The following is a 14118-nucleotide window of genomic DNA, read 5'->3' as shown; positions in this document are numbered from 1 at the left end:
CACTTGAAACTGACCAACCTATCCACATGTACGATCACCACTCACAGACCTGGGAGCCCGGTGTTATTATAAGGCCAGCCAAACAGCCAAGGTCTTATATCATCAGATCGAGCAGTACAGGTGCCACTTATCGAAGAACACGGTCCCAACTGAGACCAGATACAGCTGCAGTAAGTGACCCACAACGCCAACGGACGGAAACCCCAGTGTACCAAGGTCAGCAGGCAACCAGCCCCGCCCCAGTTAGCCACACGCAGACATCACAAAAGGACAGTATGGCAGCTACACCGGAATCTGACGATACAGCCCCACCGAAAAACGCTCTGGGAAAGACCTCAGGCACGGCTGGGGGATATGTGACCAGATCTGGGAGAACTGTGACACCCACACAAAGGCTAGACTTATAACGATAAGGACATAAAAAAAAAAAAAAAAAAAAAAATAGGACTATTAGAATAAGTGCATCGAGGAATGTCCCTTTTGACCAGTATTGTAATGTTCTAGGGGTAGAATACGTTCCATTTCCTTGTTGTTGTTGTTGTTGTTAAATTTAAAGGAAGGGAGATGTCACATTACGTCATGCCACGTGCTCCCATCGGGCCTTGGGAGCTCGAGGCGGAACTGGAGATATCCGCCATATTGTTCGCTCGTGTTGTCATGTTTTCAGCCGTTGCGTTATTAAATAAAGAACTTACAAGACAATATTGTGACACCCCCCACCCCCACTAGGGAACCATTAGAATTTTAGTATTCCTTCACGGATGACGTAGAAAATAAAAATAAAGATAGACTTTTCAGGTTTCTCGTTTTAATTGTAGTTCAAACGCATACCTCTCTTTGGGTAACAACCCTTTTGACCTGGAAACAGACTTGGAAAGAAAACGATTCGAAGGAAACGAAAATGTTTCATGCTAATATTGCTACAAGAAGACAAGAGAGCGTGAAATTAAATTTGATAAATATTGGCATGATGTTAAAGGAGTTTATTTACCCTTGCGATAAGTCAACGCCAGCTGATGCGTATCTCTTACATGACAACTGTCACATTTCCAAGTTGACGCTGCTATCAAGGGATGCGAGGAACAAATATTTAAATCACCACGGAAATGCCGAAATAAGAAACAACCTGCCCGCCTTTTGGACTAAAGACTTGAAGAAATGCTTGAAGGCAGACTTCAGTAGTTGAGTGAGCAAAATGATAGACTGAAATGTCGCGATCAGAATTCTTGTTTTGTCTAAACTCTAAGTACGTGCTAAAACTCACGCCTGCTGAGAAAGTTGCACTTCGATGACACTAGCACTGGGATATTTCTGCGAAAGATGCGATAATTACCGGTAATTGTAATACGATTAAAACTTCTTAACCCTTTGGAATGAAAAACGCTTAACGTTGATTATTCCAAAATAATTATAATTATTATACCAAGAAGAAACGAGAAAGAAAAATGCGAGATCGTGTTCAAGTGCAATATCGATTCATGGCTGGCAGCGGCTTCTTTATGTGTTTCTCGGATTTCATGTAAAAGTGATAAATAGACTTCTTTCTCATAATTGCAGGGTTTATACGTACCATGCTTCAGGATTTTTCGTTGCTTGTCTTATCGTGAAGACAGCAGCCCCTGCACAGCCAGTTCCAATGATCACAAACAGAGGCACAAGCTGAAAAGGAAATTGGTGAAACAAAAAATATTACTGCAATCTGATAACGCAGACCTTCAAAATAGTATTTATACACCCATCATAAATTTTTGCCCGGTTGTGCAAAGAACACAGTAAACTTTCTAAAACGGACAACTCTCCAATATCCTCGACTTTTCTTTACAGGTAGTCTATCCCCGTACTCATTCAATAGAACCTGATATCTTCTAGAAGTAAGTATTTCAGTTACGTGTAAGAAGTATTAATTTTTGCAATGATTTACGCAATTGCTGTTTTAAAATTCAAATATATCCATCACAGCTGGCAAGCTCTGGGCAGAAGACCTACTTAAAAAATCACCTCCCGGGTTTCGTTCTGAGAAAATCTAGACAGTTTCTATGGCGAAGAAACTATTTTCAGGTACAAAACGTTGCGACAATGTCAAGAAAGCAAACCTATTGCCGGGTTTCAAGTTTCATCTTTAATCCTCTCTCAGAGTTCGTGAATGAAATCATTTTTCTGTTTCTTATTTTTTACGGTTTAAAAATTCTGAATTCATAAATTCGCCGGGTACGTGCAATCTAAAACGTTTTCTCCTTAAACATACAAATTTCATTTCATAGTTGGATTTTTCGTTCTGCTACTCCGTAAAGCCAAACATTTAACAAGACGAAACACTTAAGAACCTGAAGAAGGATTAATCTGAATCCTTCCTTCCCCCGTTTATCGCTAAGCACATTGGACGTGTTGAAGTGCACGCAGCAAGGAAGACGGAAAATTTTAAGCTTAAGCCACGTTTTACAATAGCGAAAAAGAGTTCCTTACCTCTGGAGATTTTCTTAGAAGAGCAAAAACCATTTTCCTTGATAACTTGAACGGTTAAAACTCCGGTAGTAAGAGCAATTGGAGTATTTAAAGCGAACGCGGCCTAAATGCCCTAGATCGCTTCACCTGTAGTCTGGGGTTCTCCGCTTTCTCCTAGCTTTGGTGAGTATAAATAAAACAAATTCTGAAAAGTTCATCTGACATGTGTGACGTCACGCGTTCCACTCAGCAACACAATTGGACCTCTTACCTCGCTCCCAGGAAGTATTGCGATATTACTACGTCAAATATTTTTAAGGAATTGAAGATCGATCAAATCTGTCAAACCAACGAACAACTATTGCCTGATCGATCGAGGAGCCGGGAAAAAAGTGATATTCCCCAATTTTCAAAGGATTCCGCTAGCTGCGAAAAGTATTTGACAATTTGAAGGACTTTAAAAATATGAAACTTCGTCATTTTATTTTAAGGCATGAAATTACTCAACTTCAGGAGGATAAACCTTTATTTCAGACTGATTTATGCAATGTAAATCTGTTTATTAAGGTGAACAAATTATTTACTTCCGAGAAATAGGACAGCTAGCTAACAGTAGCTAACACTAACGAGTGCGAAATATATTTTCGTACATTTTCACAGAAAAAAAACAACACAAATACTCACATTTTACGTTATTAATACGTGCGATGTGACCAGTGAAAGGGGAAAAATTCATTTTCTAAATTGACTAAAAACGTAATCGGAAGGGTCAAAAGGAGTAGAACGAATTTTAAATGATCGGCTTCAAATTTTAACACTCAAGGGAAATGATTAATGCTGTTGTATTTGACTCGGCAAAAGGGACCAGGAATAATGACTGCAATTAATTAAAGCCAGAAAGATTACTTGTCGATAAGTAATAATAGCTCGATTTTACATGTTAAAGATTCTAACCTGTTCTTTCCAATCGGTGTATCACAAAACAGAAGGAACTTTTTGTTTTAAAAAAAGAAAGAAAAATTTTAATTTCTACAAAGTTCAGTAATTACAAAAAAAGTAAGGTTCTAAATCAGTACGTACGTCGCAATTAACAAAGCAATTTCAGCATAGGTTGTGGGACTTTTGACAGGACTAACAAATGAAATATTTTGAATTAACTGCTTCAATAATTTTCGCTTTTTTTTGCTCGTCTTCGTTTTTGGTTTTCTTTAACAGAAATATGCTCTCTACTAAACTCGTTTTCTTTTTAATTCATTTCCCTTAATTACTCACCTGACTCAGGTTCGATACACACACTTGTACGAATTAGCAACCAAAACCACACCAAAACTGAAGAGCAAATACAAAACGAAACAAACAAGCAAAAACTAAAAGTACCGAAAATTATTTCGTTCTTATTTTACTAGAACTAAATTTCTTTCAAAACATTTTACACTTTTCATGCATGAAATTGCGCTGACACTGTGCTACGCTTCCAGTAAAGCATGCGAAAATTCATGCTCTGTTTTATGGAAAGAAGCTACGTCAGGGTTTGTGCATCTTGAAAAGTTTAGCGTAAATTTTTCAAGTTCGTCGTTTGTAATCCGTGTCAATCTTTTCCCTCCTTAACTTGTTCCTTTATGGTTTATCTTATTATCCCGCTCTTTGGTGTTTTTCTATTTTAGTATACTTTTATTTTCACATTTCCCTCAATGTAAAGGTAATTTTGTCGGAGGCCAAAATAACCCAAAATACCTTGACTGAGCTCCTTTAATTATGTAAGAAAATATATACATTACACTAAAATAGGTTAATCCGGACTTACAGGGCTATTGATCCTGGCTATAGCTATAAGAGAGGTATAAAGACCTACAAAGTTATGGAGTTTCCTTAACTACAAATCTTCAACTTAAATCCTGTAATCTAGTCGTTTACACTCTAACTCTGTTTGAGTAAATGACATAAATTATTATTAAATAATACTGCAAATACTTCTTGACTTAATTTATAAACTTTTGTAATTTATAATAACATCTAATTCTTAAGGTAAATTATAAGCCTTTCTTCACAAGTTCTAACCCAAATTAACTCTTGGCTGTGTTTAATTTCCATATCATCTTGATAATAGTTTCCAAGGACTTTTATTCCTACTTTCAATCCTCAGGCTTCTTTGTCGTCTCCAAGCTTTGAGTAGTCGGTGTGACTGTAAAGCTGTTGACAATAGATTAAAACTTCAGGTAAATTGATCATTTTAAAAGAACATACTAATTACTGTAATTATTGACATTTCTTCAATGATATATTACCAAATTCTCAGAACTTTCATTTGTAACACATGCAGTATGTGCTGACCAGTAAGGAGAGTTAGTGTTTTTATCATGCTTACCTTAACTTGTTCATTTTGTTTGATATTCAGCCAAGGATGGGGGTTGTTTCTCTTGTCCCAGCTGTCAAAAATAAATAAATAAATAGATTAATTATGATACCTTTTAATAAAAGATAAATAATTAATTAATAGCTTAATAAATCAATTAATACCTAAATCAAAAGATAGCTGTTAAAAAATGATATTTTTATAGCAGAATTATTTCAATCAATTAATTGCTATGCTTTTTCTTTGTACACTCTCTATATCTAAAGAAACGTTTTTTGATACCAAAACTCATATTGTTCTGTTGCTCAATGTCCTACTTCCTGTTCGATACTTGATTTTCTGTTGTAATGATTATTGTTACACAAAAGTTTTGTTTTTTTTCTATGATTTACAATCTTACATTAAAATTCTCCAACCCAGTAGAACTCTTATTCCTTTCCGATACTGGTGGAATGTTATTATTTCCTCAGTGAATCCGAAACCCACCATTTACAGTTTGACCTTTTTTTTCGCGGAATCGCGTCCGCGCTATAGCCGATTAAATTAGCATTCAAGTCACGCAATTCTATATTAATGTTTGCTAAGCGGACGAAAGTCGATATTTACCCTAAGAATAACAGTTTCGCAACTTCTTTTCGCTATTTCAAATCAGTGTTTCTCTCTCGCCTATGGCTTCTGAACAACGACGTTTGTAGCGAATTAGCACCAAAAATAGACTTTTCGAACACTGTTCGTGCATCGTGTCATGCGTCACGCGCGGAAGTAAACGTCAACCACCAAAAATTAGCATTATGTTGTTACATTTTGTACTAAACGCGGAAAAATGAAACAGAATGTAGCAAAGACAAAAGCCTTGTGAAGATTGCATTCCATCACGTGCGAGGCAACTTCATCCGTAGAAATTAGAAACAGAGCTCAAATCAAATATGTTTCAGTTTTTGTAGAATTTTGTTTTGTTCTCTGCAATGACGATTTTTCGTCGGGTTTAATAAAAACAGTAATTACGTACCAAGCTTCAGGGTTCTTCGTAGCTTGTCGTACCCCGAAGGCTATCGCGCCTACACTAGCAGTACAAACTATGACAATAAGAGGAGCAATCTGAAAAGGAAATAAAACTAAAATGAAATAAAATCGTAAAGAACCTCAACACATTTTTGTGATTTTCGTAAAAAAAAAAATGGCAGCGAGAAGTCGTGAAATTTAAACAGGAATTTTAGACCGCAGTTTCCAAGAATTGAAGTGACGTGTGGGTAGCACGTATTCATGAAAAAGTATTTTTTCCTACTGTTTAGATGAAAATGTCTTCTTCCACGTAATTAAAATGCATAAAACGCATCAACCAGTCGGCCTATCTTAACTAGACGTCCTTAGAAATCAAACTGGTCAAAAATTCGTCTCATTTTGACAACCAGACTGTCTTTCTTTCACGTGCATCACTTTTGTTTCTATAAATAGCTAAGAAACAATTTTGCCTCATATCAAACTTTTCGTTTCCGTAACTTAAAATTAAGGACTAAAATCAGAGAAAGCTGGGTTCCTTTTGGGTTTTTATGGCGATAAACCCATTTTTCATGTTTTGCTTGAAGTTAAAAATTCAGTAATTCATATAAATGCAACTTTCGCTTTTGGTTAATTTGCTTTCAAAAGTTGCAGGTCCTTGTACACGTAATTTGTCGTTTTAAAATTGGGTAAAATCCAAAACTACAATCGTAAAATATCACAATCGAGGAAACTCGCTATTTCATACGACTACTATTTTCTACTGCTTTTCTCTGGTGAAACTTAAAAGTACCTTCTTGATTACCTTGCCGATTGTTATGGTGAAAATTCCATGTCGTGCACGAGAGCACGACTATGGTCTCATAACTTGTAGAGCGATAATAAAATGTCCTCACCTCCGGAGTTTTTCTAATAAGTGCGAGAACCATTTTTCTGATCGTTCGAACGCCTCTAAAATCCTTGATCAGCTTGACTTTGCGAAAATTAGAGCCAACGTTGTCTGAAACAACCAAGCACTTTACTTCTTATAAGAACTGTGAACTGACGAAACGCGCGCCAAGGTAAACAAATTTATTTCACCTGTGACGTCACTCTTAGTCCTCTCTCGCTGAAACGATGACGTCTTTCCGTTCCCAGGCACGCGTGAAATTCTTTACGGCCTGGCTGCTAAGCGACAAAGATGGCGGCGGCAAGACTTCTTGCTTGTTCAAGATCTAAGGTTTGTTTATCGTTCGTTTTGTTGTTTGCGAATCTTTTTAAATGCCTATAATCAATTAATCATGCCCGTAATCAATTGTTAAAATGATTGAGTTTGTTAGAAACAGACTGTCTATGGCTGTCTGTCCGGTTTGTTTATAAGCTTAAATATATCTATATATATCAGATCGTCTTCACGTCTTGGGAGCGAGACCACTTTAAATTTTTTTCCTACTGTAAAAACAAGAAAGGAGTACTAAGTTATTTAATTTATGGAACGCAACAAATTGACATAAATAAGCAAGTAGGGAAGAGAAAATGTCCACAGATTTGTAATGCAATACCCCTCTCTCCTCTATACTATCTCCCCCACCCGACCTTGTGGATAAGCACATATATTTCTTAGTATAAATCTACTAGCGTTCTACCATGAATGCTGTTCTCTGATTGGCTACGTTACTCACTATCTATTCTGTAATAGATAGTGAGTAGCATAGCAGTGTACCCTTGTTAACAAAATGACCACCTCTTCTTGGCATTTTTGAAGTGTCTGTAAAGAGGACTGAGATGAAGTTTTGAACGACTTATAGATTTATACTAAAGCAGTTAGATTATTTGCTCTAGATTTCTATGCATGATAGTTGACTCGGGCTGCACCCTCTCAACTATCACATGATAGAAATCTGAAGCTCATAAGCTAATTGTTTAATAGAATAAAACAAAGAAATACATAAATTATGTTTGTTTGACCTCAATAAGTAATTTAGTACAAGTACTAATGGGGAAAAGTATTTAAACAATTTAGAAACAAATACCAGATTTAAATATCAGTTAACAGAAACCAAAACAGATGGCTTGTCGCTAGTGTGAATGGTTAACTGGTTTGTTTGCAACAATAAATTTACAATCAATTTAGACTACAATACAACATGTGGCTTATCCATGAAAACCAATACAAAAGGATTCATGAACCTTACCAATGGCATTTAGTTGTATAATTTCTTGACCCCCAAGCCTTCGTTTTGACAGGGCACCGTTGGTCAAGCGTTAAAGAGAAGTGCTCTGGGGTTGATAACACAATTTTTGTAGATGTCTAGAGAGGTTTTCAACTGTGTGTCATAAAACCAAAACCAGACCAGTTACTTACCAATTAGACTACTCGGCCAATCTCAAACTGTTAGTAAAACCCAAACTAAAACAAAGGTAAAACATGTGGCTCGTAATTTTAAAAACAAGTCATCTTTCTTGTAACAGTGTTTCAGTCCTGCTACAATCTTCAGAACACACGACTGCCAGGTCACCACTGTTCTGCTGATACAGACAAGAACTAAATTCAGTAAGACTTCTCCTTTTGGTAAGAGACCAAACCCTCAGAAAAAGCAGCTTGAAGAACAGAAGAAGAGTCAACATGGTGCATATTTAGCCAGAATGTCAGTGGCAAGACCTTTAGACAGACCAATAATTATTGATAGTCCAGGTAAAACTGTGTGTTCATTTTGTTATAAAAACTGTATCACTGGCAGGGTTCCGGATAGTGGTAAGTTTTAAAGGCAACATTAACATGTCAATAGGAAATCCAATGGATTGACTGACACAAGCCTCACCAAAATGCCAAACAATTTTCCATTGATTACCATGGTCAGATTAAGCATAGTCAGACTTTGTTGAGTTTTGATTAAAGAGCCCTTTCTTACATAAGACTGTGAGCAGTCTCCCTTTTGCTAAAAAATCTGTGGGGGTTAATGCATAGAAGAACGCAAAACAAGCGAGCAGTCCTGAGCATGCGAGTATGCCATGCGAAGCCATGCGAAGCTACAACAGGTGTCCCTCGTCTTTCAACACTCATGTTCCTTGCGGCTCACATGTCACGCTCTCAGTCATGCATGTACGCTCACTTGTTTTGCATTCTTCCCCAGGGATTTCGGAGCAAAAGAGATACTGCTCACATTCTATTACAGAGCTATATCTTACCTGTATCTGGGTTGCTATTTGAGAGGATATTTCATGTATGGCATCTGTAGCAGTGATAGATAGAACACTTATATATATAAAGTCAAATCTTGGTTTAGGATACTTGTTAATGGGCTACTGCTTGACACAGATATGACATAATATTATTTTGTCCCCTCCTGTCTTCTTCTTTCCAGCTTTTGTAAGCCAAAAGAATAAACAGTTAAGTGCATTTTATCTTAGATTGACCTGTTTAGTGCTACTAACTGAGCATTGTCTAATAATGCAAGCCTGCAAACAACAGCTGGTAATTGGACAAATGGCTGGTAAATTTCAGGTTTTGACTGGCAAGAGCTTAATCTGGTAGCACTGAACCAAAATTGCTGCTATCTGTCTTGACAGGGGCTTTTGAGCTTCCGAGAACAATAGAGATGCATAGAGGACCGGGTCGCACCTGCTTGCTAGCCCAAAAAGTCATCAGCTGATCTCACAACTTATTTTTAAAATTTAAATATGAAGCCCAACTCGTACGTGAGACCTTATGCATCCTATGGTGCAACAAGGATGATGAAAGAATTTGAATAAATATGTATCTTTGATTTTTTTGTAGGAGCAATTTTCAGTGATTACCTTCCCATAAGAAGATATTATTTTTTCACTCCCTGGGTGAGTATTTGACTGTGTTGCAATACCTATTATACAAATTTGAGTGAAACAATCATTTCTAGCGTATTCTGTTCTGGGCTACCAGTAATCTATCAGGCCAACATTTTTTTAAATTTTATGTCGTGTCTTTTTCTTTGTAGGGAATAAAGGAGAGATGGAATGCACTCAAAAATGGCTTGTGGACTGTGTACAGGTAAAGAGATTGTTAAAATGGACAATGAAGTGTATTCAAGAAGATTTGAAGTGCAGTAGCTGGTTACCCTTGCCCAGGTCAGGTAGCCACTCTGACTTGCACTTGGTCTCACATGACTGGTTCAATAACATTTGAAAGAATAATGGAACAAACCAAGCAGATTGATGACTCTAGCTCTAAAGCAATTCTAACAGCTGCCAGGGGTTTCAATAAGGGTCAGGCACTGGGCAACTTGACCGGTTGCGAGAATGATTTTGCCTGTGAAAACCAGTTGTCTTCCTGCTGCTGCTACACTGATGACAAATGCAATTACAAGCTTACAAGAGCTGCTACACTTGTGCCTAGCGTGCTACAGCCCTCCCTGCAAGGGGAACTCTCATGTGAAAAGGACATGGGTGCTTGTTGGAAATTTTGAAGAGAACCCCTAGGAGGTACCAAGATCCTGTTTTGTTGCAAGGCTTGAAATTTTTTTCTCCCCTAAGAGGTACCAGCTCTTACATAACACATTATCTCCTGTCATATTTTTTCGGCTCGATACCCCAAAATGTACCAAAAAAGCTCCCGCTGTGGACCTTTTGATGCTAAACAGCCCAAGAGGTACTAAAACCACTTTTTTAACCGCTAACAGGTATGGCGAGCACCCCCATCCTTTATGTATTAGCCTCCCCCTGCTCCTGGGTTACAGCTCCTGTCATGTGGAAAGCAATAAACAATTTTTGTAACAGCTTCCTTTAGAAGGTCAATTTAGCTGGCTTATTCACAACAGACTACCTGGTGTAATTACCTGGTGTAATTTAAAACGCTATAGTGGAATTTTTCATTAAGCCAGGTGACCAAGTAAATATGCAAGAGTTTTGTCACAAACAGTTTTTACTCATTTAGTTTTCTCTCTCTGTTTTCCTTCTGTAGCCTCGCCGTGGTAAGAAAATATGTCAAACCATTTAAGATCAGAGAATTTGCTGAACAGGCTCAAAATATTTACATTGATGTAAATAAAGCCCTTATTAGGTGGGTCTGCAGAACATAGTGAATATATAGATGCTAGGCTTGCTGTCAATTCATCCCAGTCTAGAAAATAATTACAACGTCCCAGGGAACATCCAAACACTCCCCAAGGATTTAAGTCGTACAAGAGTCCTGGTGGGTAAAGGATTCAAAAGTCTGCTGCTGAAATTTTCAGAGAGGTCACTGTCGGGGTTGTCAACTCAGAAAACTTCCCATAGGCAGGGTAGGGATATTATCTGCCATACATTCAATAGGATAGCTGGCATTTGCATCATGTAATGCAGTATAAAGGCTGATTATAAAAGTATAGGTACAGTAGAGCTAGGTTCAGTCAAGATTGTTTGAGGTTAATGTACTAATAGTCAAGGGTTTGTCTTAGGAAATTTAAGACTGACACTTTGTCCTTGGTGTGACCTTTCTGCATTCAGCTCTTCAGCTTAATTAAAACACATTTTTGTTATGGATTTCAGCAATGTGAAGCTAATTTACCTAAAAAAAAGTTGGTTAATGATCATCAGCTAGCAGTTTATGAAAAAAATACTAGTAAAATATTTAATATCAATGGTAAATGCTTGTTTGCAGTAAAAGCAAAAAGGATCTCCAGGAGGTTGTCACAAACAAAGTTTACACGGTATGCTCACATCAATCTTAACAAAATATTAATGGTCCATTATTTTAATAAAATGTCATTAAAATAACATCTTCCAAGTCCAGTTGGGGGAGGGGGGGAACACCCTTGTGAAAAGGTTGAAGATGCTGGTCATGCGGGGTGACTTGCATTGTTTTCAAGGTTCTTTATAATTGGCCAAACGGAACAATAGGTAAGCAACACAAACAATGCCCCCAAAACCTATGAACAAAAGAAGTGAAGATTAACAAGAACGAATCAAAACAGGATTCAAAGAGGTGCGGGTCAACTGCATCATCTTGCGTAGGGGTGTAAATCATGGGCTTTGGTCCCACTTAGGCTATAGGGTGTTCCAAATAAAACTGCTACTTTTAGCAGTCAAGGTTTCTTTTAGGATTACTCTCAAAGAAATAATAAAAAACACCAGTAATGTCAGTTTTTAGGGTACAGACAATGCTCAAGCCCAGATTGGTCTCATTTAGGGGTTTAATTCAAATTTCATCAACAAGCATCCCCAACATTTTCACATGGGAGACTCCCCCTGGGGTATAAGTACTTTTAGAAAAAGAGAGAGAGACAAATGAAGACTAGGACTCTTAATTGCTTCATGCTAAGAAAACTAGGGGTGACTTGGTTAGCCACCTGTCCTTGAAGGCGAGCTTTAGGTGATCAAGATTCTAGACAAGATGTAACAAAAACTAATAAGTCAGTCAGAGAAAGTTACTGTTTGATCTGATTTCAAATTTCAGGTACTCAGCAACGAGTACTTTCCTCCACAAAAAAATCTTCACTGGCGTTTTGTGTCAGCTGTAACAAGGCCTCAGGTTTTACATGTTAGAGTGGCTTCAGTCGAGAGAAAACAAAACATTTTTGTTCAAGTTACTGTCAAAATCCATTCAAAACAGGTAAGAAAGCATTTTTAAGAAAAAAAACATCTCAACTACATGTTTTGTAGATTTGTTTCAGGCACTTTACTAGGTAACGTTTTGTGAAATGTGGCTTATGCAAGGGCTGAGGCAGATGCTGAATAGAGAAAATAAAACAAATAAAAGCAGAAACTGTTGGCATCACTGCATCACTCTGAAAGTCTTTCCAAGTCCACGGACAATGCAACTTTGTATCCTTGTCGCACAATAAGTTAGTAGCAAAAAGTGTTAGTATAATACCACGTAGCCAATGCAAGGTTGAAAAATGTGGGGTTTGGTTCTTCTTGCTGTCATAAAAATAATGCCAGACATGTTTGAATTTCTCTTGCAACTGTGTTCCAACAATGTTTTCAGACAATATGCATTGAACATTGACCAGTGCAGAACCAAAGAGTTAATTAAGGAGGCTGATATTTCAAGCTAGCTTCAAAAACCTACATGCAGTGGGCATCTGCATTCATTTTTGTCTACTTCTGAAGCTAGCAGAAATATGTTTACCAGAAGTTTGACTCATTTGGTATAAAATCGTTTTAGTGCAGATCAAACCCCCCCCCCCCCCCCACCCGACTTACTTTAATAAAACAAAATACGTTCAAAGGGGGATTATTCAATGGAATGCTTGCGTGGACAGCAGTCATTACTGTTTCTATTGTTTATATGAAGGTCATGGCAATTAAAGATAAACATGGACGGCACATAACAGGAAGCGATAAGGAAGTTAAAGAAATTGTTGATTTTGTTGTGTTTGAACGTCACCTCACCAATAAATATGGAGTGTGGAAAGTCTGTGGGAAGCTACATCTAGTGCCACAAAGAACAAATACTGCAAAACAGCTTGCCAGGACTGCACCATCAGTGTAGAGAAGATCACCTTAAGTTATGTCATTGAATGTAATAACAAATGACTTGCTTCATACAAGGACTTGGACAGACATTGTGGTAACCTGTAGCCTCGTACTTCAGCCTTACTAAAGTCGCAATTCATCTTTAAGGAGGACATCACAAGGCACTTATGGGAACAAGGAAAGAAGAGAGAACTAGATTCCAGGGAGTCCTGATCTGTTAATAGAAATCTCTGCCTCGTACCTCTCATTCTGTTTTTTTTTCTTCTCAATTTAGAAACAACTGGGAATTAGTCAGGTTAGATGATTCCCAAAACAAATTTCATCAATAAAGTGATAACTAATATTTGTGACAGTCTGATGTGGTTTGGTTATTTTTAGATTATATTTTATGGATTTGCCTTTTCTGGTTGGCATGAACATTAATTTTGTTATACCCATGAGAATCTATCCCACGCTTACAAAGACTATTAAAGTGTACATGACAGATATTTTTTAAATTTGCTTTATAGAATCTTCAAGAGATCGTGATAGGGAAACAAAAAGAGGATATTGTGGTTTTTTTCACCGCATTGTAGCCATGATCTGAAAACATGAAATTCCACTTCTGGTTGGGTCAGAAACCACAGGGGGTTGACCTAGGACTAGTCAGGCTGAAAAAAAAAACAATGATTACCATTTTTTTTCTTTTTTTTTTTTTCGATTTCCAGATCATGATCTCATGTAGATTCCATTAAGCAAATAAAAAAAATATCTGTCATGTACACTCTAAGTGCACTAGTGCATGACAGGGGCTCATAAACATAGAACTTTCAGGTTATGGTAGTGATGAATCTTGATCAGTGTTCTCATTAAGAGCCTAACCTGTAACACCCGCTACTGCCGAGAATGTTCAATTGGTCCTTGTACAATTCACC

General features: G+C 37.3%; 3 protein-coding genes across 4 annotated transcripts in view; 1 reads left to right on the top strand and 2 right to left on the bottom strand.

Moving 5' to 3' along the window:
• The window catches only part of LOC145487690 (cytochrome c oxidase subunit FA4-like), a 9309-nt gene extending 6451 nt beyond the window's left edge, over positions 1-2858 (bottom strand). The window contains exons 1-2 of the mRNA XM_081466510.1: positions 2464-2858; positions 1571-1659 (exon numbers count right to left, since the gene is read on the bottom strand). Of these exons, the coding sequence (XP_081322636.1) occupies positions 1571-1659; positions 2464-2496 (122 nt within the window). The 5' untranslated portion in view covers positions 2497-2858. The remainder of the gene's footprint in view (positions 1-1570; positions 1660-2463) is intronic.
• An 818-nt stretch (positions 2859-3676) lies between these two features.
• On the bottom strand, positions 3677-6805 carry LOC145487691 (cytochrome c oxidase subunit FA4-like). The gene is made up of 4 exons (XM_081466511.1): positions 6691-6805; positions 5805-5893; positions 4808-4868; positions 3677-4632 (listed from the first exon to the last, which is right to left on the bottom strand). The coding sequence occupies exons 1-4, from the start codon at positions 6721-6723 to the stop codon at positions 4582-4584; spliced, it is 234 nt and encodes a 77-aa protein (XP_081322637.1). The 5' UTR covers positions 6724-6805; the 3' UTR covers positions 3677-4581.
• On the top strand, positions 4624-13902 carry LOC145487685 (large ribosomal subunit protein mL45-like). 2 transcript variants are annotated; one of them, XM_081466506.1, is made up of 9 exons: positions 4624-4658; positions 6932-7013; positions 8246-8468; positions 9552-9607; positions 9748-9800; positions 10710-10808; positions 11388-11436; positions 12183-12338; positions 13023-13902. In XM_081466506.1, exons 2-9 carry the CDS (start codon positions 6975-6977, stop codon positions 13218-13220), a joined length of 873 nt encoding a protein of 290 aa, XP_081322632.1. In that variant the 5' UTR covers positions 4624-4658; positions 6932-6974; the 3' UTR covers positions 13221-13902. The 2 variants fall into 2 exon arrangements, with proteins under 2 accessions (XP_081322632.1, XP_081322631.1); XM_081466505.1 differs by lacking the exon at positions 4624-4658 and having other exon boundaries at positions 6866-7013.
• Positions 13903-14118: the final 216 nt, after the last annotated feature.

The sequence above is a fragment of the Orbicella franksi genome, chromosome 5, assembly GCF_964199315.1.
Source record: "Orbicella franksi chromosome 5, jaOrbFran1.1, whole genome shotgun sequence".
NCBI classification, from domain to species: domain Eukaryota; kingdom Metazoa; phylum Cnidaria; class Anthozoa; order Scleractinia; family Merulinidae; genus Orbicella; species Orbicella franksi.
This window is presented reverse-complemented; position numbering and strand designations above follow the sequence as displayed.